At 43.0% G+C, this 26,572-nt stretch overlaps 3 protein-coding genes across 6 annotated transcripts; 1 reads left to right on the top strand and 2 right to left on the bottom strand.

The window, feature by feature from the left end:
• Window positions 1-33: 33 nt before the first annotated feature.
• paics (phosphoribosylaminoimidazole carboxylase, phosphoribosylaminoimidazole succinocarboxamide synthetase) lies at window positions 34-8,487 on the top strand. The gene is made up of 16 exons (XM_067598180.1): window positions 34-440; window positions 703-1,197; window positions 1,284-1,343; window positions 1,421-2,029; window positions 2,773-2,850; window positions 3,167-3,343; window positions 3,976-4,151; window positions 4,652-4,823; window positions 4,914-5,111; window positions 6,118-6,296; window positions 6,409-6,588; window positions 6,706-6,819; window positions 6,906-6,989; window positions 7,250-7,430; window positions 7,527-7,685; window positions 7,787-8,487. The coding sequence occupies exons 1-16, from the start codon at window positions 47-49 to the stop codon at window positions 7,951-7,953; spliced, it is 3,423 nt and encodes a 1,140-aa protein (XP_067454281.1). The 5' UTR covers window positions 34-46; the 3' UTR covers window positions 7,954-8,487.
• A 1,206-nt stretch (window positions 8,488-9,693) lies between these two features.
• LOC137188464 (GTP-binding protein REM 2-like) lies at window positions 9,694-15,344 on the bottom strand. 3 transcript variants are annotated; one of them, XM_067598131.1, is made up of 6 exons: window positions 14,715-15,344; window positions 14,545-14,608; window positions 13,313-13,622; window positions 13,093-13,166; window positions 11,200-11,377; window positions 9,694-10,361 (listed from the first exon to the last, which is right to left on the bottom strand). In XM_067598131.1, exons 1-6 carry the CDS (start codon window positions 14,717-14,719, stop codon window positions 10,069-10,071), a joined length of 924 nt encoding a protein of 307 aa, XP_067454232.1. In that variant the 5' UTR covers window positions 14,720-15,344; the 3' UTR covers window positions 9,694-10,068. The 3 variants fall into 3 exon arrangements, with proteins under 3 accessions (XP_067454232.1, XP_067454235.1, XP_067454233.1); XM_067598134.1 differs by having other exon boundaries at window positions 14,946-15,343; XM_067598132.1 differs by having other exon boundaries at window positions 9,695-10,361; window positions 14,757-15,342.
• Window positions 15,345-16,794: 1,450 nt separating this feature from the next.
• nrl (neural retina leucine zipper) lies at window positions 16,795-23,774 on the bottom strand. Of its 2 annotated transcripts, XM_067597553.1 has the most exons (5): window positions 23,622-23,774; window positions 19,680-20,495; window positions 19,271-19,552; window positions 18,108-18,323; window positions 16,795-17,807 (listed from the first exon to the last, which is right to left on the bottom strand). In XM_067597553.1, exons 2-5 carry the CDS (start codon window positions 20,295-20,297, stop codon window positions 17,649-17,651), a joined length of 1,275 nt encoding a protein of 424 aa, XP_067453654.1. In that variant the 5' UTR covers window positions 20,298-20,495; window positions 23,622-23,774; the 3' UTR covers window positions 16,795-17,648. The 2 variants fall into 2 exon arrangements, with proteins under 2 accessions (XP_067453654.1, XP_067453655.1); XM_067597554.1 differs by lacking the exon at window positions 23,622-23,774 and having other exon boundaries at window positions 19,680-21,111.
• Window positions 23,775-26,572: the final 2,798 nt, after the last annotated feature.

Here is a 26,572-nt window from a genome sequence, read left to right as displayed (position 1 = left end):
GACAGACGGGTTGGGGAAAAGAAAGCGTTTCCAGGTCAGCTCAAACATGGAGAGAGGAGCAGAGAGACAAAGAGGAGGTGATAGGGAGGTGGTAGAGGAAAAAGGCTCGGTGGAGAGGCAATGGGGGGAGGCAGAGGTGCTGGCTCTCATGTCTGTGTGGGACGAGGTGGGAGCTCAGCATGTAGCTGAGAGCAGAACCACATTTGAGTTGATCTCAGAGCGTCTGAGGAGGCTTAGTGTTGTGCGCAGCTGGTGGGAGTGTCAGGCCAAGTGCAGGAGCCTGGGACTTAAGAGCAGGAAGCCTGAAGCAGCAGGCCCATCAGCAAACTACAGCCCAGGAGTGGATGGAAGGCCGGTGGAGGGCTGGGAGGAAGAGGTGGAAGATGTGGGTAATCAAAGAGGAATCTACCCTTCCTCAGTCACAATCTCAATGCAGGAAGGTAAATGTAGGTTCAACCCCAACTGTAGCGCTGATGATCACAATATGACAATGCTCAACACATTTTAGTATTTAGATAAAAACTAACAGATTAGAGGATAAACAAGCATGTCAGTTAAACTATTTTTAGCCTCAAACTGACATTGAAAACTATCTTAATATTGTAAATGTTGTCTAAAAACTCAGATTAAATTAAAACTTTTGATTGAATTTGTTTTGAAAAATCAAGAGAAAAACAACACTTTGTGTGCTTGTGTGTACAGGAATCAAGAGTCGAATCCATCTGGCTCTTCCTTACACTTCAAGTGTGGCTGAAGAGGGGGGCCGCCACTGGACAGATGATGAGGTACGAGCACTGTTGTGCATCTGGGCTGACCGGCATATTCGAGAGCGCTTGAAGTGCACGCTACGCAACAAGTCCATCTTCCAAGAGATGGCCCGTCAGATGCAGAGAAACTTTGGGGTGATACGTAACTGGAAACAATGTCGAACAAAATACAAGAACTTAAAATATGACTACAAGACCGCCAAGAGCGCTCACGCTGCTGGAGGCAGCGTAGCGGGAGGCCCCGGGAAGTACATGAAGTTCTTTGATGAGGTGGAAGCCATTCTGCTGGACCGTGGACTGGAAAATGGGACTCTGGAGATGCAGAGGAGGTTGTATGATGGAGAAATGGGAGCTGGGAGGCTACAAACACCAGCAGGCAACACAGCACAGACAGCTTCAGAAAATGAGGTTGTCATAGAAATTGATGATGGTATGTATGCAGTCTGCCCGGTTCTTATAGTTATGATTAAAAAATGCTAAAAAGCTCAAATGATCTACTAATGATTTTATTTTCAGATGACACCAGTGATGATTACGATATGGATGGCGACATGGAAGCAAAATGGAGAGGAACAGGTATGCAAAAATAAATAAGCTGTACAGTTTACAGTGCGTCATCTTCTCTTTTCTTACTCTACTTTTCTTCACTCCAGGTGCCCATCTAACACCCACAGATCCATCCTGCTCTGACCAGTTCCACGTGGTCACTGTGTCAGACACGGGTCGAAACTGGAGTGACCAGGAGGTGCGAGCACTGATTCAGGTCTGGTCTGATGAGCGTGTGTGCAGGCAGTTGGAGAGCTCGACCAGAAAGAGAGACATCTTTGTCCAGATCTCTAACAGGTTAATGCAGCAAGGCATTGAACGTGACTGGAAACAGTGCCACACCAAGTACAAAAACCTCAAGTACCTTTACCGGTCCCTCCAAAGGGGCAAGACTGATGAAACTGACCCAAGACGCCTTATGAGGTTCTACGATGAGGTGGATGCCATTATGAATCACGCAACTAATGGCTCACCTGCAAACCACCAAGCAGATTCAGGAGGACTTACGATGCTGGAGGACTGCGAGGAGAACGATCATGCAGATGTCATTCTGACAAAGTCAAACACAGTGTCGACGATGGCGGACGCGATGGAGGAGAGAACATGTAGTTCTGATTCTGTCTCGTCTATAAGCCTCGATGCTACACCAAACGATGAAGAACCAAGGCTGCATCCAGGCAACGGGCACCGCTTGGATCAAGAGCACAGATTAATGAGTGAGCCCAGTAACATAATTTTGTTTATATCTAGTGTTTGATGAAAGTAATTCACATTTAGCTTTCTACTATTAATTACCAAAGTCAAACAGGACCAGAGATTTACAGCAGCCAAAAACATTCAAGCTTTGTTTTGACTTTACATCTCTAATCTCCTCAACTCACGCATACAAAATTAAAATGTCACATCACTTTAATCCAATTTACGATTTTCCAAACATCAACAAAGTAAAACTTTTAAAGGGGTTGATTCACCCAATTTACAAAAAAAAAAAAAAAAATCCTCACAGACGCTCCCTGTGAACAGCTTCCATAGGGACTATTTGCTCTGTAGAGAATGTGGATTATCCTGAGCAACAAAGTAACGATTGCTTCTGTAAAGACAGTATTTTTTAAATTCACCTTCACTGTAGTGGGGTGGAGGCAGACATCTAACAGACCCATATTTCTAAACCTCCACTTAAAAACAAACTATCTACAAAGTAATGAAAGTAATCATTAGCTGCAGACTTAATCTGCATGGCTGGATACCTCTTAAACCTTGAGTCTTGAGGAATTTCAAGTTAGTGTCATAATAATGTAGTAAAACTGATAAACTAGGTTTGTTTGAAGATTCTATAAGTCCGTCTGTCTCCGCTTCGTTTAAATAGCATCCTAATTTCTTTTTTCTTAAAAAAAAAAAAAAAAAAAAAAGACCAGTTATCTTTGTCTTGTAACTCTTTCATGTTGTATGTTGTTTGCAGGCTCTTCTGAAACTACAGCAGAAAATGCAGATACTCTATCAGCAAACAGAGGAATGAAGAGGAAAGCTGTGGATCAAGGTCTGAAATGTGCCTCCTTCTGTAATTACTTTGTGTGTCACATGACGTCCACAATTGACTGAAGCCTTTGTAATTTCTAGTTCAGTGCACTCAGTCCCATGATTTGACATGGAGCCTCTTAATGAAATTATGGATAAGGGCAAATTACAACTGCTAACGAAACGAAGAACTCATGAACTAGATTCTGAGACCAGAAAAAGAAACTCTGCTCATCCTTTAAGATCTAAAATGTTGTATTAAGATTAATTTCACAAATCACAGCATCCAGGTGGTTTAAGAACACTGCATTTAAACCTGCCTTTGTTCTTATTTTCAGACACCACACTCCAGATACCAGTAAAAAAAAAACTGGTCACTGGTCCCAACTGTGCTGATAACATGAAAGCCCAGTGTAAAGAAGAGCAGGAACACATCCCGATAATAAAGATCAGTTCAGTGTGTTCAATGGCCTCCCCTAATCCATCTCCTGGGAGACAGGTAATCTTAATCACATGTGACAAATTGTTACACAACTAAAGCAAACTTGTCATTAGTCATAAAAGCCTGTAATGTCCAGAAAAGATATGATGGTGCTGTGCTGGGGGAAAAACAATGTAAACTACATTTTACAGCCTATTTTTGCCTTGAGGATGTGTTTGAATATTTGAATACCTGAATATTTGAGAGTGAGACTGTTGCTTGTTGACATTTGTCATGGCTCCTCTGGGGGAAAACACTGCAGCATCCTTACTGTCTGGCGATTTATTTTACCACGTTCATGTGACTCCTTTGTGGCTTTAATTCAACATGTGTAACATTATTTTCTCAGCACAGTGCTGAAAAAAAAAACAATGCTGCCTCGAGTCACGCGTTTAACAAACCAATTTTGTCACATTTAATCAGACACGCAAACTATGTATGACGTGAGTGTCGCTGTTTACTCCAAAAACAAACAAACAAACAAACAAACAAACAAAAAACCTACAACACTTTAACTTTCTTTTTCTTTGTTTTGCATGTGCCATTGAAATTAACGTTAGCTATTAAAAGTAGCTTTGTCCGTTACTGGGGGGGAGTAACAGTCATGTTTAAAATATGCGCGCACACACACCTTTCTGTTACCTACCTGTGCTGTAACGCCACAAGTCCCAGAGTCAGGACTTGAGCCACCTCCAGCTGTGTGGGCCACTCTCCGGCAGCCACGCAGCCGAAAACCCCGCACTCTTCCCCGATACCGGACTCCTCGAACTCCATCTCGCCGCTGTCTCTCCGGTTCTCCCCGGCGGGACCGTCTCCTGTCTGCTTCCTTGAGCAATGAGCGCGTGCGTGCGTGCCTGTTCACGCACTGATAGTGTTGACCGAGCACGTGCCACACAACGTTGATTCCGACACAACGTGGCTTGTTAAAACTATATAAACTCAGCTGACATCGTTGAAGTCAGCATGTAATCGTAAAAAACAACTTTGTGACCAAAAAGGGGCTTTAACCTAACAGGCCACCGTACCTGTTATCACACAAATCGACCAAAACACATGTAGTCAAACTTATTGAATTAGCTGAACAAACGTGGTATTTTTTAGATGAGGTGGATAACTGATCAGTAAATCAAATTAATCGATTCGGTCAAGCAGCCAACTATTTTTCTGTCGAAAAAGCTTTTTGATAAATCAATCTTCAAACCTCAATGGGGGCAACTTTAGTTGATGAAACCACAAAAAAGTTCGTCGTCATGCAAAATATTTGGTGCTTGAGCATCTCCTGACCCTCACCCCCACGTGGTCACCAATGCGCTGCTGTGATTGGTTATCTCAATCATTTTAGGGATGTGATTGGTTATCAGGGCACGTAAGACACTGCCGACTTCCCTCTTCTTCTGCCCGCACGCCTCCTGCTGCCTCTTCACACAACAACTATTCAAAGTTGAGTACTCCCGTTTTCTGTGTTGTCTTTCAGAGCTGCAGGCTGTCAAAGAAAACAATGGCGTCCACACCAGGTACAGTACAGCACATTAATTCATACTTGAGAGCGTGTGCGTCTAACGTGCAGCGTTTATTCTGAGGTGTTTTCTTTTTGTATGTTTCAGAGTTGAAAGTCGGCCAGAAGCTGAATGAGGGAAAGACGAAGCAGATTTTCGAGCTCGTGGACCAGCCCGGACTGGTCCTGGTCCAGTCCAAAGACCAGATCACCGCTGGGAATGCCGTGAGGAAAGACCAGATGGAGGGCAAGGCTGCTATCGCCAACAAAACCACGAGCTGCGTGTTCAAGCTGCTCCAGGAATCTGGTGAGGACTCATTCAAAGTTTTTACAGTTAATCCGTCAGGTAATGTGTGGGCTGCTGCCGGTGTGTCATAACCCTGAGACAACTTTCCCACATGCACAGAAACTTTCATACAGCACACGAAAGCCAAACAGGTACAACGACTGTAGAATTAAGGTATTTCAAGCTTAGATTTAATAACTTACCCCACCTCCACCCCCAACACACAAACACACACACATACACACACACACACACACACACACACCTTTTTTCAATCAATGAATCCCTTGGGAATTTTTGTGGTTTCATCATCTCTACTTTCAACCCAAGTGTGCAAGATAAGGAGTTCAGAGAGGTGACTGTTTTATTCAGGACGAGAGACAATCTTTGGTCTATTTACCTTTTCTGTTACAGTTAGTTGAATGATTGTTTGAAACTAGGTATGCAATTACTATGATTCTCATGATCTTTTAATTGTTTGGTTCATAAAAGTCAGGAAATATGGGGGGGGCAGTTCAATTCATTGCTCAACTTGACATACTTGAATTGCCGATTTTTGTTTTTTTTTGTTTTTTTAAAATTAATTTACTTGTTTATGCATTTAATATTTCCTGCCCTGGGACTACAGACACAGTTAATCTAATTCTAGTGCAGTTTAAGTTTGCACGGCGTGATCCTTGCAATTAATGACAAACGTTTTTCAACTAATCTTTTGCATTCATGCACAGAACTGACAAAGCTGCAGTTACGTGGTCATGTGTAGTTTGACGTTGAGTCCAAAATAAAGGCCCAGGTTCCAAAATGACTCCCCACCTTGCATTAATTTAAATGTAATTGGGTAACTGTGACCCTTATGCTACTCACGAGCGTGGTGTGAGTTAGCCAAGCTGTGATAATGGCTGTCTTGTGACTTGAAACTTTGTCGCTTTATAATTTACCAAAACGTGACCAGCAACATCACCCCCACCATTAAGGGGGGGCTATGGGAGATTCTGAGACTCCTTTTAACATCTATCTTGTTTTCTAGGCATTAAGACTGCCTTTGTGAAGCAGCACTCGGACACAGCATTCATTGCAGCCCACTGTGAGATGATTCCCATTGAGTGGGTATGTCGGAGAGTGGCAACTGGATCCTTCCTCAAGAGGAACCCAGGAGTCAAAGAAGGCTACCGCTTCTCCCCCCTGAAGATGGAGATGTTCTTTAAAGTGAGTCTCAGGCCTCTCCTCCTCTGTGTTTACAGTCTAAGAGCTGTAAGTTGTCTCAGAAGTGAACCAGCGTCAAATCCAAAATGATCCAATTAATCTTTCTCATTTTTAGGATGATGCCAACAACGATCCCCAGTGGTCGGAGGAGCAGCTGCTGGAGGCCAAGTTCTGTCTGGCTGGGCTCACTATCGGCCAGTGTGAGGTAGACATCATGAATCGCAGCACTGTGGCCATCTTTGAGATTCTGGAGAAGGCCTGGGCCACTCAAAACTGCACGCTGGTGGACATGAAGGTATGTGGTGCAGCGCTGCCCCCTGCTGGCTACATCAGCACCCTTGTGTGACCACTTTTCTACGGAGCGCTCACAGCTGGTACCCAACATAAAGAGATTATCTTCCTTTCGTCATAGATTGAGTTTGGTGTGAATGTGAAGACTCAAGAGATTGTCCTCGCTGATGTGATCGACAACGACTCATGGAGGCTGTGGCCTGCCGGAGATCGAAGCCAGCAAAAAGATAAGCAGGTCAGGGATTTTTTTTTTTTTTTCATTTTAATACTTTCAAAGATTTATCTAAAGGCTGAAAATAACTTTCTTCCCTTTTTTACTAGGTGTACCGAGACCTTAAAGAAGTAACCCCTGAGGCGATGCAAATGGTGAAGAGGAACTTTGAGTGGGTCTCTGAGAGGGTCAAGGTACACTGAACCCTTTTCCCCCAATCTGCTCTGTGTTATCAGGGCAGGCTGTTAGCATTTGTTTGCTTTTAATCAACTGACTGATAGTTCATTGTAAACTAGTTATCTGAAGTTTGTTGCATTCCAGTTTTATCACTTTGAAAACTCAATTCTTGAACTCTTCTCTTTACATAATTATTTTTACATTCTAAACATACCTTTTTAGAGGACAATTAACTATGATCTGCGTGGTGTTAATGAGCGCTGTGTTGTGTCTGTAGCTGCTGCTGGAGTCTCAGGCCAGTGGCAGGGTGGTCGTTCTGATGGGCTCCACCTCGGACATGGCCCACTGTGAGAAAATCAGGAAGGCTTGCACCTCCTACGGGATTCCATGTGTTCTGAGAGTCACCTCGGCACACAAAGGTCCAGATGAGACACTCCGCATTAAAGCAGAATACGAAGGTGAGCGTTCATTCTAACATAATCTTTTCCTTCTCTCTTTTCTGAGGAAGTGGATTTTGTTATGTTATGTCGTTATATCTATTTGCTGTTCCTCAGGTGACAGTGTACCCACTGTGTTTGTGGCTGTGGCCGGCAGAAGTAACGGCCTCGGTCCCGTGATGTCTGGAAATACGGCTTACCCCGTCATCAACTGCCCACCTCTCACTCCAGACTGGGGTGCACAAGATGTCTGGTCATCCCTTCGTATGCCAAGCGGTAAGCGAATCTCTTTTTCTGTTTTTTAAGTCTTAAATTGTTATTCACATGCAAGTTTATTTATTGTACTAATTGAGCCTTTCTTTGTTTCCCCCATGCAGGTCTCGGCTGTTCAACAATCCTCTCCCCTGAGGCCGCTGCTCAGTTTGCTGCACAGATCTTCGGGCTGACTGATCACCTGGTGTGGTGCAAACTGAGGGCCTCCATGCTCAACACCTGGGTGTCTCTGAAGGTGGCTGATAAGAAGCTACAGGCCTGCAGCCTCTGAAGTGGCTCAAGACCCGTTTGAGCCGAGAGTGGTCTTTTTAGGGCTCCACTGTCTGTCTTGCCATGTCTTTGTTTACCATGAAACCCCCACTAACAGTAGATTCAATCAACATTTCCTTTTTCACACACTTAAATCATTCCATTAAAAAAAGAATTTATTAAAAGCTTCTTAATGAAATGCTTCTGTGGTTGTTTAATCCTGTTTATTTTTACACAAGTTTTCAAAATGATAGTTTCAGTTAAGTGTCTTTTTTGCTTATCTGAGGAGTAACACTTTATCGGTGTCTTTAAAAGTATGAAAGGAACACTTTCAACAATTTTCAGCCTCTGTTTCTACATATTTGCCAGAGATCGAGCTTCTGTTTATACGCTAATGAAATTAAATCTTGCTGTTTTATAAGCTTCCCTAAAAGGAAAATAAGCTAACCAGTATCAAAGTCATGTCTCTTGTATTGTATCTATTTGAGGTTTTCAATTGACTGATCTAAGATCTTTACATTCATTACATTGTTGGATTAAAGAAAACAAACTTGCATTTCTTTGGCTGGTCAAAAAGTTTGTGGGAGAAGGAGTAGAATTGGAGGAATTTGAACTTTGATTTGGGCCACAGTGAGTTTTTCTGACTAGTGCTCAGCCTGTGATTTTATCATGGTTAATAGGATTTGAGTTGAGATACTGCTGACAAGTTTAGCCAAATATGACTGCTACTTATTTCACCAAATTTTACATCTGGAATTTGATTAATTTAGTCCTCTTAGCCTTTGTACATTTATGTTCCCAGTCTTTACACCAGTTTCACTAACTGCATGGTCTTAGAGTTTCAGACCACAATCATAGCTCTTTTTCAGTGAACTCAGTGTCCTTGCAGCACCCCCTGCTCTAGTACGACCACCGTGTCTATGTATTATTCATTTCTCAGTTGTGGGACCTCAACTCAGCCACAAGAGGGAGCCTGCAACCCATATTGACAATCCAAAATCCCAAACCCTTTCAATCTGTTCCAGTAGTTTGCAGCCAAGAGAATGAGTCAGAATCTCATGCCACCATTTTATTTTTTACATCTATTATAGCACAGCTCTCCCTTTGATAACAAATGATGGGAATAACGACCTGTGATGTGCTAAATCTTTGTTCACGTGTGGGTGGAAGTGGGAGGATGGAAGTGCTGAGGGTACAGATGAGTGCAGAGAAGCTGATAGACAAAAATCCTCTGCATTTAATTTTGAGAGGAATTTTATGCTTAAAAATGCATTTCACCGCATGAAAATCAGCCTCCCTATCTCTAAGTCAACATGCAGCATGAAGAGTATTAGTTTAGCCACAGAGATGAGATGGACATAATGTGTATGTCTCTGCAGGTCTCCTTGACAACCGTAACATGGCAACAATCACTCTATATACAATAATCTGCCTATGTTTTTTTTTTTTTTTTTTTTTTTTGCTGCTCCTTTCCCTTATTGCTTTGCTGAGCTCTGAAGGTCCAGTTTTTATCTTTTTTTAAACTCCCTTCTTCACTGGCCTCTCAGAATTTTCCTGCTTACTGTCACCATGGATACCACAATATCTGAGAATAAATGAACATAACATGAATCATCAGGAAAGTCTAACCCGCTAATGAGTTATGAATGTGTGTGGTCATGACATCCTGTGCTTGCACTGTGGTCAAACATCATTACCGCTTTCCTTTTTGTTGTAATAAGCAAAATGTGACAGCTAGTGTGATAACAGAAGCCGAGGCAAACACACAGTGACTTTCTCAAGACTCAAAAAAGCAATTTATTTAGCTGTCAAAACTATGAGGGTGGCAGTCACTACTACAGTTTATTTACATATGTTCTACAATAGTATTTTATATTCTTTTCTTCTTTGCTTCGTCATGTGTACAAAATTTCTATATCATCCTATGGATAAACATCATCACTGCCTTGTTATTTTCGCTGCTGAATGCACATGATGATCACTCTCAACATTGTCCTGCCATCATTCTGGCACCTTCACATTCACACCTCCTCCTCTTGTCCACTATTTGCAATGTTACTCACTCTCTCTCACTTGTTGGTATCACTTCCTTCTATCCCTGTTAACAATCTAACCATTAATCTCCTCGTGGCGCCGATCACAGCGCCCCCAGGTCGTGGCACGAGCGGGACTTCTGCCTCAGGAACTTGCCCGCTTCTCGCTCTCGTGGGTACCGGGGCACCAGGTTGGACAGGAAGCGTTTGGCACGGGAGGTGATGCTTTCACTTCGGCCTCCTCCGCTCATGTCCTCTGCGCTGCTCCCCGGGGGCCACGGAGGCTGACCTCTGGCTAGCCGCACAGCGCACTCAAGGAGCTCTGGGGTGCGGTGATCCAGAGAGGCAGAGATCTCAAGATACAGACAGTTGAAGAGGGCGGCGCTAGACATGGCCTCTGAGGGAAGAGATACCAGCAATGAATAAAGGCAGGTGTCAGGGCTTTAAGGTTAAAGAGGGGGGGGGGAAGTTTCTCTATGTGCTCTTCTTAAATCTGACTTTAAGCCAAACATCCAACTGAAGCAACAACAAGCAAAATACATTTTTTAGTGGAGGGGGACTTTAAACAAGACATGATTTTAATCAATAAGCCAAAAACTGAGACCTTATTGTTCAGAATGGGCAAAAGACCAGCAACACCTTGCAATATAGTAGCCGTGCTTTAAACTTTTAGAAAGTGCCAGATGTATTGATCTTTAAATTTTGAAGTGCTACAACTTTAAAACAGAAGATGTGTGGGGTTTTGTTTACCAGTCAGTGCAGAGGATGCTACATCAGTTTGATGTCCAAAAACACCACGACAAACTGCCAATATTTCACTTTAGTTTCACTTGAGTGAGCTTCTAGCCAAATATCGTGAGCTGTAAACACTGCAAACTACTCTAAGTTTGGAGGTATGCCATATATAATATAGTTTAATAGTATGTTGGATAGTTTCAGAGCCTCCATGCTGTAAAACTGCATGAATGTGGCCAAGCAGCGCACCCACAGTGAATGCTCTCCTGCTCTAACTGTAATTGTGACTCCCTTCATACTCCCACAATGCGATGAAGCTGAAGCGCTGACATTTATATTTTCACACATTTCACCCCACGTTAGTGTTTACTGACAGAGATTAGGGGCAGAAAATGTCAACACCAACCGTGAGGATAAAAGCTACAACAGAAGGAAGGAAACAATAAAACAGGCGAAGAAAAGATCAACACGTTGGAGGTAAAAATGGATTTTTATTGTACCTTGAGCGGTGACTTCACGGGAGCGAACTAGGTCACTCTTGTTGCCGACGAGGATGATGGGAGTTTGGGGCTGGGTCTCTCTCAGGAGAAGTCGGAGCTGAGCGGTGCGATGGAAACTACGCCTGTCAGTCACTGAAAACACCAGAACGCACACCTCACACTGCAGAGCCGACAGGTCCTGAGGGACAGACAGAGGAAGACACACAGTATGTTATAGTGCTGTGAGGTGGTGGAGGAAGGGAGGAATGAAAGGAAACTGTATCTTTACGTTGGCTTTACCTGAGTTAAAACACACTGGAACACCTTGTATAGTAGTCAAATGTCAAATGAGTGTCAGTCAAGTCTAAGCCTTTATTTCAAATCTACTTGTTAACACTGCATGGTATTAAAATCTCTCAGAACTGACTCTTAAGACTCAGCAGAAACCTTTCACTTTCTGCTGCGCTCATACAGTAAATATGTGCAGTTGAAGTGCTGCCTGGAGAAACAGCAAACAATTGAGTGCTCTTTCTGAAATCCCCTGTGGTTTAGTGTGAAATTACTACTGTACAAGGCACCAACTACAACACTTCATAAATTCCTAGCGACACACATAGACTCATCATCTCCAAGCAAGAGAGAGACAAAAATAAATATGCCTGAGTGAACTCCTCAAAGATAACCGGCTAAACCTCAGCCTGTCTTTGTTAGAGCTGTCGTGGTCCATTGACTTTTAATTTGTATTAAATCTAAAACTGAGCGCAGACCAAAAGCAACTTCTGCACCCTAATAACAGAGGCAGGTCGTAACACTGCAATTACATAAGCAAACTCCTTGTAAGCCCAACATTACAGTGTCTCTCACAACAAATATAACTCATAATACAAAGAGTAACACATATAGATCCTCACAAAAAACACAGATTGTGTCACGACTCATGAAGGTGTGTACTTGGTGTTTCCACACTTCCACCTAAATCAGAACCAGTAATGCAGTAATTTTGCACATCTGCTCTGTGGGCAGATCTCTCTCTCTCTCACACACACACACACACATCCACACATAGATGCATCTGAACTGCACTCGAGGGAAAAGAGGAAAAAGCGTGCCAAACAACCTGATAATGAGCTTTCCTCAGTCAACTAGATGCAGATGCAGCAGGTTTATTCTCCCCTTTTTGCCACAGCATTTCTCTGAGCTTGGCATCAGTTTTGTCATAGTGCCTTCAAGTACAATAGACAATGCAACATGCTCCAGATACACAGTATGAATTCATTTACACCTCTACAATATGCTACATACACAGTATACATCCATTTATGTGCTCTAGTTCCTTTGATTTTTCTTTTTGTTCACTTTTATTGATATTTTTTATCATGTTTAAAACATAATTTTCCTTTAGTCATAGTCCTCATGCTGTATAATTTGTGCCTGTATCTGGAGTACTGCATTTCTTGTTTTCAGATTAGTACATTGTCAGGGATACACACAAGTTCTCGTGGATGGATGGATGCTATCAGACTTCTTTACTATGTGCACTCAGCTAGAAACCCAGATATCATTTCGCAGGCTTATCTCCTGATACAACACACCATTATTCTGTGCAGCACACAAAGTGTTTCATATGCAGAACACCAAATGAATGCGGCAAGAAAAGTCAGTAAAAAATCCAGACTGAAAAGGTACATTTTGAGCTTCTTAAAACAGTCCAAGGATTCAGCAGCCCTGAGGACCTCTGAAAAGAACATATATATATATTATATATATGTACAGTATATAAATATATATATATATATCACTGAAGTGTGAATAAGCAGCTGAGCGCACTGTATACAGCTGCAGAGAGGGCTCAGTGGCCTAATGAGAGAGCAGGGAGCAAGGAGTGTGGGAACGGTGAAGTGTTGTTTGCCTCACCTGTCTCCAGTTGTCATAGATAATGATGGTGCTGTCCTCGTCATCCACAGTGACTGTGCGCACATAACCCTCCCCTAAGGACAGGGAGAGCAGCAGTTAGGTTTCATATGGGAGATGGGTGCTGTGATTTATTTACCTGCTGCACAGCACACATTACAGGTCACCTCTCCACTGAATTACACTGCTCTGCACAAATCCTGTCAGACAAACAGCTTTATACCATCAGAATCCACAGACGCAGTCCTGTCCATTTCCCCTGCGAGGGCGATGGCCAGAGAGGACTTCCCCACGCCGTTCTGCCCCAGCAGGGCAATTTTCAAGGGCCCGTCAATTCTGCCCTCCACTGCCACCATCAGACTGTCATCCAAGGCTGGGCTGAAGCTGATTGGTGAAGCAGAAGGTCCTGCTGCACCTGATGTCCAATCGCAGTCATCATGGACGGCCTCTTCCCGTCTGAGCTGGTGCTTTATTGGCAGAGGAGTGCTTCCTCTGCGAACAGTCGGGGTGCTGGGCAGAATCATACTGTCACACTGAAGGAGAGAGGAGCATAGATGGAACATATGTCCCCTGATTACGTAACACTGAAAGCCACCCTCTATTCAGATATGGCGTTTCTCACATAATACTACACAAGGTAACATTCAAGTTTGATCTGCATTATGACATGTTGTGAATTTAAGAGATACTCAAGTGTTTTATGATGTAGTTCAATGAAGTTAGGGGCAAGAGCTAAATTTTAAAAATAACTCAGAGCAGCAGAGGCTGAGATATCCTTACTTTTAGTCCCTGGCATGAGTCAGTTCTCATAATGCAACTCAATAATGTCTTTCATTCATTCTGTGCCTGTCTCAAGTCGATGTTAGTCCAATATACACTCTCTTTTAGCTCTGTTTTTGGTCTCCATCAACTCCTGAGGGAAATTAACTTTGAATATTGTTTGGTTGTGCGTAGGTAGCCTACTGTGTTTTTTAAAAAGTCTTAGAGAGCAAAACAGTTAAGCAAAATAATTAGCTAAAAGAAGCTAAAAATATACTCTGTGGAGCTGAAGGGAATTGCAGTGAGGTGACAGTTCTTGATGGGTTAATCAACATTGTGAGCAACACCTTTCAAACTACACATCACAGTTGATACATTATTATATATACTCCTCCAGTCAGTCAAAAGTTGGTTTAGTGATGAAAATGACAAACTGGTTTATAATCTGCTAGTATTTTGTAATGCAGGACACCCCTCCCTGAACCACCACCTACCTAAAACACACTCACTCACACACACACACACACACACACACCCTGAGGAAAACTGGCACGCTGTCAGTTCAATAATCCCCTCCATTCAACTGACAGTTATATCAAACATCATCACATCACCACCACTTTGCCCCAAACCTGAGCTAATTGAACGCTGGATATATTGGAGCAGTTTTTGGCCCCCGAGCTCGCGCATCCTTACCTTATTGGTCGCTTTCTCCTCATCGTTGAGTCCGTCTTCGGGCACATCTGTCGGCATCTGCAAACTGAAATCAAGCGATTTGGATGAGGACTCCCAAAAGACACAGAGCAACCCCCTCCCTACCCACCCACTCACCCCAGCTTTCCTCACCCCTTCCCCAACCCACTCACTTCATGAACTCCAGCCCCGTGCAGCCCGGTATGATCCCTCACCTGTAACGCGGCTCTCTGCAGCGAAAGTAAGCACGTTCTCTCTTTCTTTCTCTCTGCCCTCCCTCGCGCACTATTTACACCCTCTCCCCCTTCAATTTGTGCCTCTCTCTCTCTCTCTCTCTCTCTCTCTCTCTTTCTCTCTCTCTCTCTCTTTCTCTCTCTCTCTACTACTACTACTATCACTCTCACTCTAACGCCTCAGGTTACGGCCCAGGTCCAGTCCTGCAGTCAGCACCGTCATTCATCACTGGCTCTCCAAACTGACTATGACTCACTGACTTGCCGCGTAACTGCTGTTCTCCAGATTTGGATTTTCTGCAGAGGAGAGATGTGAAACCAACTCTACCAGTGGACTCGCGCGTTTTAAGTGTTTGCTGCAGGTGCCCGCTGCTCAGTGATGCGAGTGGAGCAGAGTGTGATGGAGGCAGGGAGGCAGCAGTGGAAAGATGCTCAGTGTCACGAAGTGCTCATTGACCCCTGGAAGATGGAGGCGATGTGAGGGCCGGCCGCTGGGGGGCAGCATAACACAAGAGTTGTCTTCACTCATTGGCTTTGCGTGTGTGTGTGTGTGTGTGTGTGTGTGTGTGTGTGTGTGTTTGTGTGTGTGTGAGAGTGTGAGAGTGTGAGAGTGTGTGTGTGTCCTTCGGGGATTTATATTTAAAATATGTCATTTGGGTGTTCCTTTGGTAGGTAAGGGCCACCTACCTACACCCAGTCTGCCAGTCTTCTCTTCTCCCATGTGTCCTGCTGAAAACACACATGACCTTTTCCTTGAATGACTCATTTAGATATCATTGAATCAAGTCATTTCTAGTCCCTGATCCAAGTATTTGGGCATGTTTTCCGTCAGAATGTAAGTGTGGCCATGAGCGGTGCGGAGCGGTGGTGCGCCCCTCCCACACAAAGCCACAATAGACTCCGGCAGTGAGCAGCCAGGGTGCTATTATAGCCCTAATCCTGCTCCTATTATACAGGCCAGAGAGAGAGCGAGAGACACAGAGAGGGAGGTAGAGCTGAAGATGAGGTCATCCCAAACAGCGCACACCCAGGGTCACTGCCTCACTATAGAGGGACAGAGATAAAGAGAGGGATGGAGCAGGCCATGGGGCTGCAGGGCGAGCTGGAGAGAAAAGGCCTGCGGAAGACTGAAAGTGGGAGATGCTCAGAGGGCTGAATGGAAAGGAGGTGAGGTTAAAACCTGTGTGCAAGGTGCACAAAAACACACCACAGCATGCCAGGGGGTGGTAAAGTACTTTGTTTATTTCATATGCATATGAAACCACACTACAATAGGAGCAGGAAACCTTGATAATGGCCATCATTTTTGTAATAATGTTAATTCTAATTCACAATTGGATAAAATAATAAACTGTAGGAAAGTAAAAATACACGCTAATGGAATAAAACCAGTAAAGTAAAATTAGAATCAGTACATAAATAAACAATGAATAAATACTGAATAAATAAGTGAATAAATAAAAGAACAATTTATTTAACCTACACCCAAACAAAATAAATAGCTCTAATGCATGAACCCTGGCAATGATTTCATGGGACAGTTAAGAAGGTGTCTCCATGAAGAGATTTTTTTGCATTTTTATCCCTGCACCGTTCATTTTCTGTTGCGTCCGTTGCCCACAGTACCCGAGTCCACAGTGACCAGCTCTGTGGTGCCGCATGTTGCATTAATATGGTGATCGTCCCTGTTACAGAGGTGTTCAATCTGCCCAAAAATAGCCTCTCTAGTCTGGAGAACTGGACACAACCACACAAATCATGCCACACTCTTTCCGCCTGCTGCGGTGGGTTTCTTTGTCTCTTTCACCATATACAGTTGCTTCAGTTAAGCACACCACCAGCACCTTTTCTTTGCATGTTAAAAACCCATAGTTGAGAGCAAACAGCAAGTCTTTTCTGCCACCGTCCATGGCTGAAAGTTGCCATTTCCAGCTAGCAAAACGTAGATTTCTTTGCTAAAACACAAGAGCAATTCCCCACTAGTCATTTAGCACAATCACTGGAAGATTCCCATGAAAGGTATCCTTGTACATTCTTTAATCTAGGATTATTCATTTTACAAAGAATAACAAGTCTTGGTGAGCTGAAACACTTTGGTAGGCAACTGTGAAATATTAGCTGGCAAATACAACTGCATGCCGTGGATACTTTATCCAAGCCCATACCACTCCACATCCAGCACCACTGCACTACTCAGACCTCTGCAGCTTTAGCAGCTTATTATAAAAAAAACAAAACTACATTTTGAGCCTCAACCACTCATTTGGAGAGTACATTGCAGCTATATCAGCTATAAAATATTGCATAGACAATATGCTCAGCAGTGTCAGGGACTATAGATAGTGCTATTGCAAGATAAAGCATTTTTGTCCACTGTTGCACTGATATCACAAGCAAAAAGATCTGGAGGAGTTCTCTCAGCCAGTTTTTGTGCAACTATCATTCACAGTGAAGTAAAACTGAGTCCATGAAGCAGCCTAGAGCTGAGTCTAACTATCAATTAACAGTCAATACCCCTTTAATCACCCAGGGGTGGATTTCACAGTTGTATAGCCCCAAAACTGCCTGCCAACGTCTCTCTTTCACTTTCACTGTCTTGCGCACACACACAAAAACACACACACACATGCACACACGCGCACACACGCACACATGCACACACACACACACACACACACACACACACACACACACACACACACACACGCACACACACACACACACGCACACACGCACACACACACACACACATACACAAATCCATGTTTTCTTCCTCAAGTCTGATTACTCATCATTGATTGCTCCATGTTGGCTGGTCTTGTTTCTCATTCTTCTGTTTTTTTTTTCTCCCTCCATTCCCGCTGTGGGTTAAACTCAGAGGAAGTAGTCAGGGGGCGGGGAAGGTGGGTTGCTGGTGCGGGTCGGTGGGGCTTCGCCTGTGCTGTGGTTCGTGCTGAGGAGCTTCTCGTAGCGAGCCTTGTAGGCGTCTCTCTCCCTCAGCACCCGAGTCAGCTCACACTGTAGCTGTTCCAACTGCGGAGGGAAAAGAAATTTGATTTTTTTTGGAATTTGCTGAGCCACAGTGCAGAGTGCAAATAAACTATAAAGATTTGAGGTTTTTGAGGGGACTTATGACTGTCAGGATGTCAGACACTGGATGTTTCTCCTTTAGGAGCTATTTCAGGGTCAGAATTTCTAATCAAGGCTTGATATAAGATTAAGGATTAAGACTGGTGAAGGATAAGGCTAATATGTGCCTAAGAGGAAATATCAAGCTTGTCAGTGAGAGTCATGAATGCAAGGATGTGTGTATGTGTGTCTTTATGTGTGTACCTGTTGTGTGAGCACATGTTTCTCAGACTCCAGAGCGTGGCGGTGCTGTAAGCGCTTGTAGCGGCAGGACTGGGCATAGCCACGGTTCTTTAGCGTGCGCCGTTTCTGCTTCAAGCGCACCACCTCATCTTTGCTCACACCGCGCAGGTGCCGGTTCAGCTCCCGCACTGAAAGGCTCACCAGCTGCTCATCAGAGAAGCGCTCGTTCACCCCGCACTGCTGACAGATGGAGAAAACACACAGAGAATATGCTGTTCCTCAGTGTTAATTGGCAACAAGACACATGCTGGCAGTGGTTGGAATGTATACAGTGAGATGAGTGTGATATACATGCGAGGGAGGGTTTGGAACAGACTGAAATATATAAAAGTGGTGTACATGTGATGTGTCATAATGTGTGCGTGTCTGTCTGTCAGGGGGCACATTTCGGCACCACATGTCCATAATCTGTCATGTAATCTGACTAAGTGTGGGTGACAGTTATCAGGATTACGCACAGCAATAATAGCAGATATAATCATAAGCTCACACTGTGCTCTATATACCGCACCGAGAGATCTATACAGGCATCCTGATCAACCAGAACACAAACTGCAAAGTTTGTATACCAATTAAAATTACATCCAGAATAGATGTCCTAGAGAGCATTAAAGACTGGGTTTTATTGGTACTTGGGGGAGCATGTTTGCTTATTTTAAGTGTTAGTTTTTACATAATTATTCATGTAATTCATTTAAAGATTAAGACTTTGTTTGCAAAAATGTTAAAAGTTTATTTTGGAACACTGATTGAAGTACTTTGAAATACAGAGGTATCTAAAATTGCAAAAGAACAGTAGCAGCTGATAGTAGGACTCCAAATATTCATAAATGAATGAAAATATGTCTTTTTTTAATGTGAAAGCAAGACTTTGTGCCCTCAAAGACAAGAGATTTAACATCACTTATTGTTGCCATACAGAGGCCGATACTTGAGGTGATACTTCAGATAGACACAGACATTAATAACCATGTTCTAATGTCCTAATCCTAATCCTTCACTGCACGATCCCTCTCAGCTCTCAAGCTACACTGTTTCCTCACTTCCTCCACCTCCTAAAATGTCCTGTGCGTCACTAAGCACCTGCCTCTCTCTTATAATACATAGGTGGTTGCCCTGTGTACCTGATTGACTTGTGGGTGGTGATGGTGATGATGGTTGCCATGCATGGGGTGGTGCAGGTGATGCTGGTGATGATGGTGGTGATGAAGGCGGCCCTGAGGGCTGAGGGGTTGTGGGTAGGGAGCTGAGGTGGGGGCGGCGTTGGGGAGCGAGGGAGGGGCGGATGAGAGGAAGACGAGCGGGCGATGGCACATGTCTGTCCCCTTGGCGCAGGAGATGTCGCCTCCGCTGTCGCTGCTGGAGTCTCCCAGGTTGCTGCTCGAACTCTGAGAAAGACCCGGAAACTGAAGATGAAGATGAAGAGGCAGTAAAGAGGAAAAGAGAAAAAGTCAACTCAACATTCTTTAAAAATCACTATAAAAGATATAAGACTCATAATCTTAACATAGTGTAGAAACAACAGATTGTTACCTGTGAGCTGACAGCTGCAGCAGCCGAGTTCAGCAAAGCCTCCACAGCGTCCTCACAGCCCAGGAAGCCGTTGACCGGCCCCCTCTCTCTGTCCCCTCTCTCTGGCACCCCTCCTAAGGCTCCCAGCAAAGTGGCGGGCCCCGTCGCTTCACCTCCAAACTGTTGCTGCAGCGCCGCCAGCCAGATCAGATCCTCCAGCGAAGCTGGGGTGGGACCCTGCGGCCCACCATGGACCGGGCTGCCCTCCATGTTCCCCTGAGAGCCGGAGCTGATGCCAGAGGTGAAGCTGTTGGAGATGGACAGGGGGAAGGAGATAGAGGAGGAGGACGAAGACAGGGAGGACGAGCCCGAGGGTGGTGGATGGGCGTCGCTGAGCGTTGGTGAGGGTGGCAGCGAGTTGTAAGGGCTGGAGCTCAAACTGGAGTCCTGCGGAGGGTGGCTGGTGTATGGGGAGCTGGAGGGGTCCTGGGGGAGGCCAGATTTGGGATATGAACATTGAGCAGGGAGCGGAGGAGTGTCTGATTTCACCTCAAACTTGAGGAGATCAAAGTCATTTAAGTACTCCATGGCCAGGGGGCTCGGGGGGAGAGAGGGCATGGGGAGGGAAGGAGAGGACATGGTGTCTGCTGCTACTGCTGCTGCCAGTGGGAGCTTCAACAGGGTTTCTCTGTGTGTCAGGATTGTTGGACAGTCCACTCCTCTGCCTCAGTGCAGCTCATAGACAGCAGCAGTGGTGAAGTCAGGAAGTAGACTGACTGGTGAGTTTCCTCTGTGAGAAACTGTACGTCCCTGTGTCCTTGTGTCTGTCTCCCTTGTCTTGAGGGAAAGACGGAAAAGAAAAGATAGAGTTTGAGATACAAAAAGGAAAGGAGTGGTGTAAGCTTTTCAGGTATAAATCTATCAAAAAGTTTGTTTGGTACCACTTTCTAATAAGGCACCCTTTATAAGAGGTTTATAAGTTGTAGTTATTGGTTTTTATTTATCAATCACTAATACCTTATAGATGTTGTGGTAGAAAATCCTCCTCCAGCATGACATTCATATAAAAATTCATCAGAAATCTCCACTTAAATGGACTGCTCCACCACCAAAATACATCCATCAATGATGAACTTATTAAGTTAATGTACTAAAGGACCAGTGTGTAAGATTTATGGGGATCTATTGTCAGAAATATTGGCAAAAATGGAATATAACATTCATAAGTATGTTATCATTAGTGTATAATCCCATGAAACTAAGAATTGTGTTTTTGTTAGAATGAGTTCTTTATATCTACATAGGGACTGGATCCTCTTCATGGATGTATAAAGAGAAATGGATACAGCATTGGAGGCGGGGCCCCGTTCATTCCTATGAAAGTTGCTCAGTGGCGCATGAAGCCAAAAAAGTTAAACTTCTTCCATATAGTTTCCGCATCTGTGGGGCCCATAGAGCACTAGTGACTTCTGCTGACCAAGCCGGCTGCTTCCGGTTTAGCCCTTCAGCTAACTTGAATGGAGGATAAAACAATTCAATCGTGTGGCTCTTCTAGACTTTCCAAATGTTATCAGACTGAATGGATCAACTTCTTATAGTGAAATGAGTCATTTCATGGCGGTTTTGACACTCAAAAAAATGTATCTGCTGATTTACAGATGTCTCTTTCACAATATAAGTCTATAGGAAAAAGTCTTTTTGGGCCCAATAGAGTCATGTGACATTGTAATTACACAGCTTGGCCACTATGTCAAATTGGCTTGAAAACTAGGCGCTATTCCTGGGCGCTTGGTCCTCTTCCACGGTTCCATGTTGCACCGCCATGTTTTTAAAGTAGCCTAGAACGGACAAACCAAACACTGGCTCTAGAGAGGGCCTTTTGCATTTTTTGTGAGTTTTGTGGCCGCTGTAGGTTCTCCTACATGCTTGGAAGGGGGGGTGGGGGTATTTATTTTGTTGCAATCTGCAACCTCACCACTAGATGCCACTAAATCCTACACACTGGTCCTTTAAGTAGAGCTGCAAGAAACCAGAAAATATTCACATATGAGAAGCTGGAATCAGAGAATTTGGATATGATTCCTTAAAAAAAGATTAATTTAATAGTTGGCAACTAATCGACTAATCGTTGCAGTTCCAGTATTAAGTCCATTTAAGGGCATGTCTTAATGAATTACAGAACTAGCTGAAAACAAAAAGCAAGTTTCATGCTGGAGGAGAATTTTCCTTTTTTCTTTTATGAATAGCTTATAAATGATCTATAAAGCATCAGTAAAGGATTTATTAGCCATTAATAAAGCCATTAATTAAGCTTATAAACCCCTTTAGAAAGTGGTACCCATTCATTATTCTGAATATTTGTTAAACAAGATCATAAGATTGTGTCATTGTATGCATTATGATACAAAAATGCTCTCACAAATCAAAAGCAGTTCAAGATTTCCAGTTTGTAGATGTCTGAGGTCTTTTTGCTGTGGTATGTCACAATCTTCTTAAAATGTAGTTTTAAAGATGAATGTACTATAAATGCCCCGACACCAAGGTCAATCTGACTTTGTTGAATTAAACTGTGAGTCTATGTGGCAGGCCTGTTTGTGTGTTATAATAAGACATTAATCTGCAACACACATCCCCCCTTCCCACCATCTTACTCACACACGTATAGGACTATAAGCGCTCACGTACAGTACACGTGCATCTTCACTTGCACATGCAAACGTTTGTGACCACACAAATCAGGACTCCTTGGGTCAACTAAACTTTTACCACATACTTCATCATTTCTAATATGCATGTAATGTTATGTTAACTATGCAAGTGTGTTTTCTGTCGTTTCATGGTATAAAAGTTACAAAACATGATCCTTACATTGCCTGTCATATCTGAAAGGAATTACAGTACTAACTTTGAACAATGTAGTTCTTCATGTGAAAAAAATGTTTTGTTTATCTATATAACAAAAAGGACGGCCTCATTTCCAGTGCTGTTTTCATCTCTATGTAAAAATGATTGCAGGTTATTGCTCTAATGCAGTCACCCACAATAGATATATAACGTAATATGTCTAGAAAGATCTGTCTACTGAACACATAACTGACCAAAGCGCAAGAATTCAGAGGGCTTAATCATTTTTGACAGAAAGATCCACAAGTCTCACAGACCAAATCCAATTATCAACAGGTTCAGACTTTAATCCAGAGCCCAAGACTTTCTGAAAGAATTGAAACACACTTTTATACACCCGGATGGGAGAAAAAAAGTTCATTTTCAGTTGAACCTGATACATGTTATGTATTAGAATGTTACAATTTCCTTTTTTTTTACCTTGTCAACTCAGATATAAGTTTAAAAGCTTTTATGTACAGTAAAGTTATGATATGAAGAAGGAATAACTTATTCTGTTTTCATGATAGATAACTGACAATGTGACGAGCTAAACATTCATCAAACAAGTCAAAACATTCATACACAGTCAAACAAACTGAAAAGATTGAGTTTGTCTCAGAATATAAAAGAAAAAGTTCAATAGTTTCAATAAGATCAAGTGGTAACTACATCAGAGAAAGATGTAGAGGAGCAAAGCTATTTCCTCCAATAACACTAATTATAGGCCTTCAAATATAATAGTTACCACTATAAAAATGAACATCTAATTAAAAATCCACCTTTGACTAGTGCCTTTGCTGCGCAGCTCATTAGTTTTGCCCCCTGTGGTTCAAAATGGATTGTAAAAGAAAGCAAACATTGACAGGGCTCCATGGAGGCCTCAATCTGGCTCTGGACCAGAGTCACGGCAAAAAGCCAGCCAAAAAGAGCGACACACACACACACACACACACACACACACACTCACACACATGAGAGAAAAAAGTAGAATGAACACAGGCAGCGATAAAGGCCTGACATGAGAGACATGAGACATGTCAGAGGGAGAAACAGTCAAAGTGAATGAGATGAACTTACCGTCGGTCATAGAGATGAAGGATGGTTTCGAGCTCTTTTCAACATCCCCCCCCCAACACACACACACAAAAATAATCGACTGACTGGTTGACTGACACGTTTGGAGAGAGACACAGAGGAAACAGAGAGTGTGTGTGTGCGCATGTGAGTGTGTATAGCACTCTGTCACTGAGTGCCACTGCCCCCTTTCTTTCTTTCCCCTCTGCTGCAAATCCCTGTTTGCAACAATCCCCTCCTCCCCTCCCCACCCCCCCATATCCCTCTCTCGTGGTTCACAGGCATGTTCCCACTCTCTGGCAATGTCTCTCTCTCTCTCTCTCTCTCTCTCCCTCTATCTGTTTTTCTCACTCCACGTCTGCATGTCTCTCTTTATTTCTGTTTCACTATACTTTTATATTTGACTTCTCTGCGTTTTGTCTCTCTGTTTCCTTGTATCTGTGTGTTTCTCTCTCGCTCCCTCTCTCCCCACACACACACACACACACACCTACAAACTCCCCTCTCTCTCCCTCTGATGCTGCACTTTTCCATCGTATAAAAGATAAAACTATTTCACACTTTTTTCATGCACAAACATACATACACACACACACACACACATACACACGGACTGCCACACACATCAGGTGTTTCACCCCTCGTCAAATGATGTAAAACTGCAGGCCATGTACATGTGCACACTCACTCATATACACAACAAGTCATGATGACAACTGAGAGTCGGTCACAAATTAAGGTTTAGTCAGTCATCGCTGAGCAAAAAAGTCTTGTTGTGTTGACTCAAGTTGGACTGTTGACTCTGCACTGCCTCACAGTGGACACTCTCAGCTACTGAACTGAGTCTGTCAATTGATCAGGATGTGATGCAGAAAAGAGCAGCTTGATTCAGGGCTTTATCACTCTGCAAATGTCACCTTTTAACCTCTTTAGCCCCAAAATTATATTCAAATTCTAGTCAATACTCAAGATATGTCCACAAACATACAAATATATTGGCTGTAGTAGTGGGAAATGTGTATAAAATGACACACACCACATGCGGAGTCTTTCATTTGACGTAATGCCTCTAGAAAGAGTCTTGGATTTGAATATTTCATTGCAATGAAAGAGCAATAAAGATCTGGAACAAAATTCGCCATTCATCCCAGAGGTACAGAATATATAGATAAAAACATTTACCTGAAAAAAACAAGGCTCCTAGAGGGTAAGAAATGCTTATATCTTTATTCACAGTCATTCTCTTTTTGAAACCGTTTGAAGGTGAAGTCAAAGGGGAAGAGCACTGTGTCCATGTGACATGTTCAAATGAAACAATTTGGAAGGTTGTGAAAGTTTTGGACCATGAAACAGTGACTTTGACAAGAATCTGAGGACGGTGCACCACAGCTGGGTCTGCTAGGTTCTCTCAGGTCAAATTTAGTCAATGACTTTTAAAAAAATCCTTATCGAATTTTGTTAAGATAAAAAAAAGTGAAGTTGCATATTGCTTGAAACTCTGCTTTAATACACTTGGTCCTGGGTTTGCTGTTTTTCAATTCATTTGTGGTAATTTGATTAAACACAATTTTATTTAGTGAGCTGCACCATGTGTTTAAAATAAAGGTCTTAATACTGGATCTCGACACCATGATCCTTAGATGGCTCAAGATTTGATAATAATGCAATGCAGATAATAATTAGAGTTTCATATTCTCAAACAAAGGTGCATATTTATCTAATAAACCATTTAACACAGTGTAACTGTAAGTCATAAAAGTCTGTGGTCTAGGATGTAGTTTTGGCATCTGAATCTCAGTAACATCAAATATTATTAAGTTCAATGTTGAAACAGTAATGTAAAATAGCGGTCTACATAACTTAGCATTTTGTCTGCAGTGAAACTTTCAGCTGCTAAATTTCCAAAATGTAGAAAAGAAAGACTTGAGAGAGGCGCTGTCTTAAAGACTTCAATATTTCCACAAAGGGGTTTGTTTTTGCTCTTACATATTAGCACCCCCTGTGTCTCCACACCACTCTGCCTCTTACAATTAGGCTCAAAATCTGTCAATTAATTCTGTTTTTTCCAACCCATTTAAGTCCACCGAGCGGAGAAATGCACAACAAGCATTTCTCAATGCTCCTTAAAAGCTAAACTTGTTAATCCGGAGTCTCTCTGTGTCTTAATAGTGTCTCGTTAAGGAATCAGTGAGTTAATAGTGCCTTCGCAAATCTGATTTGGACAGTAAACCAAACCTTTAAGACAACCAGACACGCTGACTCATGCAAACCGCACAAGACTCACAAACAGGATTTTACTCTTTTCCTTAATTTTGGGACATTTTCAACAACTCAGCAACATATTGAGGACGAATCAAATCTGACAACTGTTCAAGAGACAATGCCACATTTTTTTAAAACCTTAAAACAGTTTCTACTCCCTTCTTTCAGTTTCTCTTCCTCTCTTTCTCTATTTTAACCTCTCTATCTCTCCATCATTTGTGTTTCCGGGGGAAGCTTAGCAGCTAAACCAACAGGGCCTCCCGTGAGGGTGAGGGACAAAGAGAGGGGGAAACACAGAGGAACTTACCTCATACTTCATGCCAAACACACCACCACCCCTCCTGCATCTGCAACCACACACATCCTGCAGCATCTCAACGCACCTCACATTCAGGTGAAGCGTTTTCCATTTACAGCTCAAGACTGTTCACTGTAGCTTTGCATCCTTATTTCCAGAGGTATATTTAAGTAATTAGCTTTTTACGGGATCCAACACTGTGATTATCATAATGGGTAGAGGTAGTAGTGTTAGTAAATGTTGTAGTGGATGTACATATAATCCTTCACCCAAATTCTCTTTGCTGATGTACACACTATTTCTCAATAGAAACACTGACAAACATTTTTGGACGTTTTAGAAGTGGCTGCCAGCTGTGTTTTAAAGGAATAGTGAGGCATTTTGGGAAATTAGC

Source organism: Thunnus thynnus, chromosome 8 (assembly GCF_963924715.1).
Source record: "Thunnus thynnus chromosome 8, fThuThy2.1, whole genome shotgun sequence".
NCBI lineage: Eukaryota > Metazoa > Chordata > Actinopteri > Scombriformes > Scombridae > Thunnus > Thunnus thynnus.
This window is presented reverse-complemented; position numbering and strand designations above follow the sequence as displayed.

Bases quoted from the DNA above. Each gene is read 5' to 3' on its own strand.
- paics (XM_067598180.1), top strand. From the start codon at position 47: ATGGAGAGAGGAGCAGAGAGACAAAGAGGAGGTGATAGGGAGGTGGTA. The intron at 2,030-2,772 runs GTGAGCCCAGTA...TGTTGTTTGCAG, and splicing joins TCAAGAGCACAGATTAATGA to GCTCTTCTGAAACTACAGCA. The intron at 6,990-7,249 runs GTACACTGAACC...TTGTGTCTGTAG, and splicing joins GGGTCTCTGAGAGGGTCAAG to CTGCTGCTGGAGTCTCAGGC.
- nrl (XM_067597553.1), bottom strand. From the start codon at position 20,297: ATGTCCTCTCCTTCCCTCCCCATGCCCTCTCTCCCCCCGAGCCCCCTG. The intron at 18,324-19,270 runs GTACACAGGGCA...ATCTGTCAGCAG, and splicing joins ACCACCCACAAGTCAATCAG to TGCGGGGTGAACGAGCGCTT. The intron at 17,808-18,107 runs GTACACACATAA...TTCCCTCCGCAG, and splicing joins AACATGTGCTCACACAACAG to TTGGAACAGCTACAGTGTGA.
- LOC137188464 (XM_067598131.1), bottom strand. The intron at 13,167-13,312 runs GTATAAAGCTGT...CCCTGTCCTTAG, and splicing joins TGCGTCTGTGGATTCTGATG to GGGAGGGTTATGTGCGCACA. The intron at 10,362-11,199 runs GTACAATAAAAA...CTCTTCCCTCAG, and splicing joins CCGTGAAGTCACCGCTCAAG to AGGCCATGTCTAGCGCCGCC.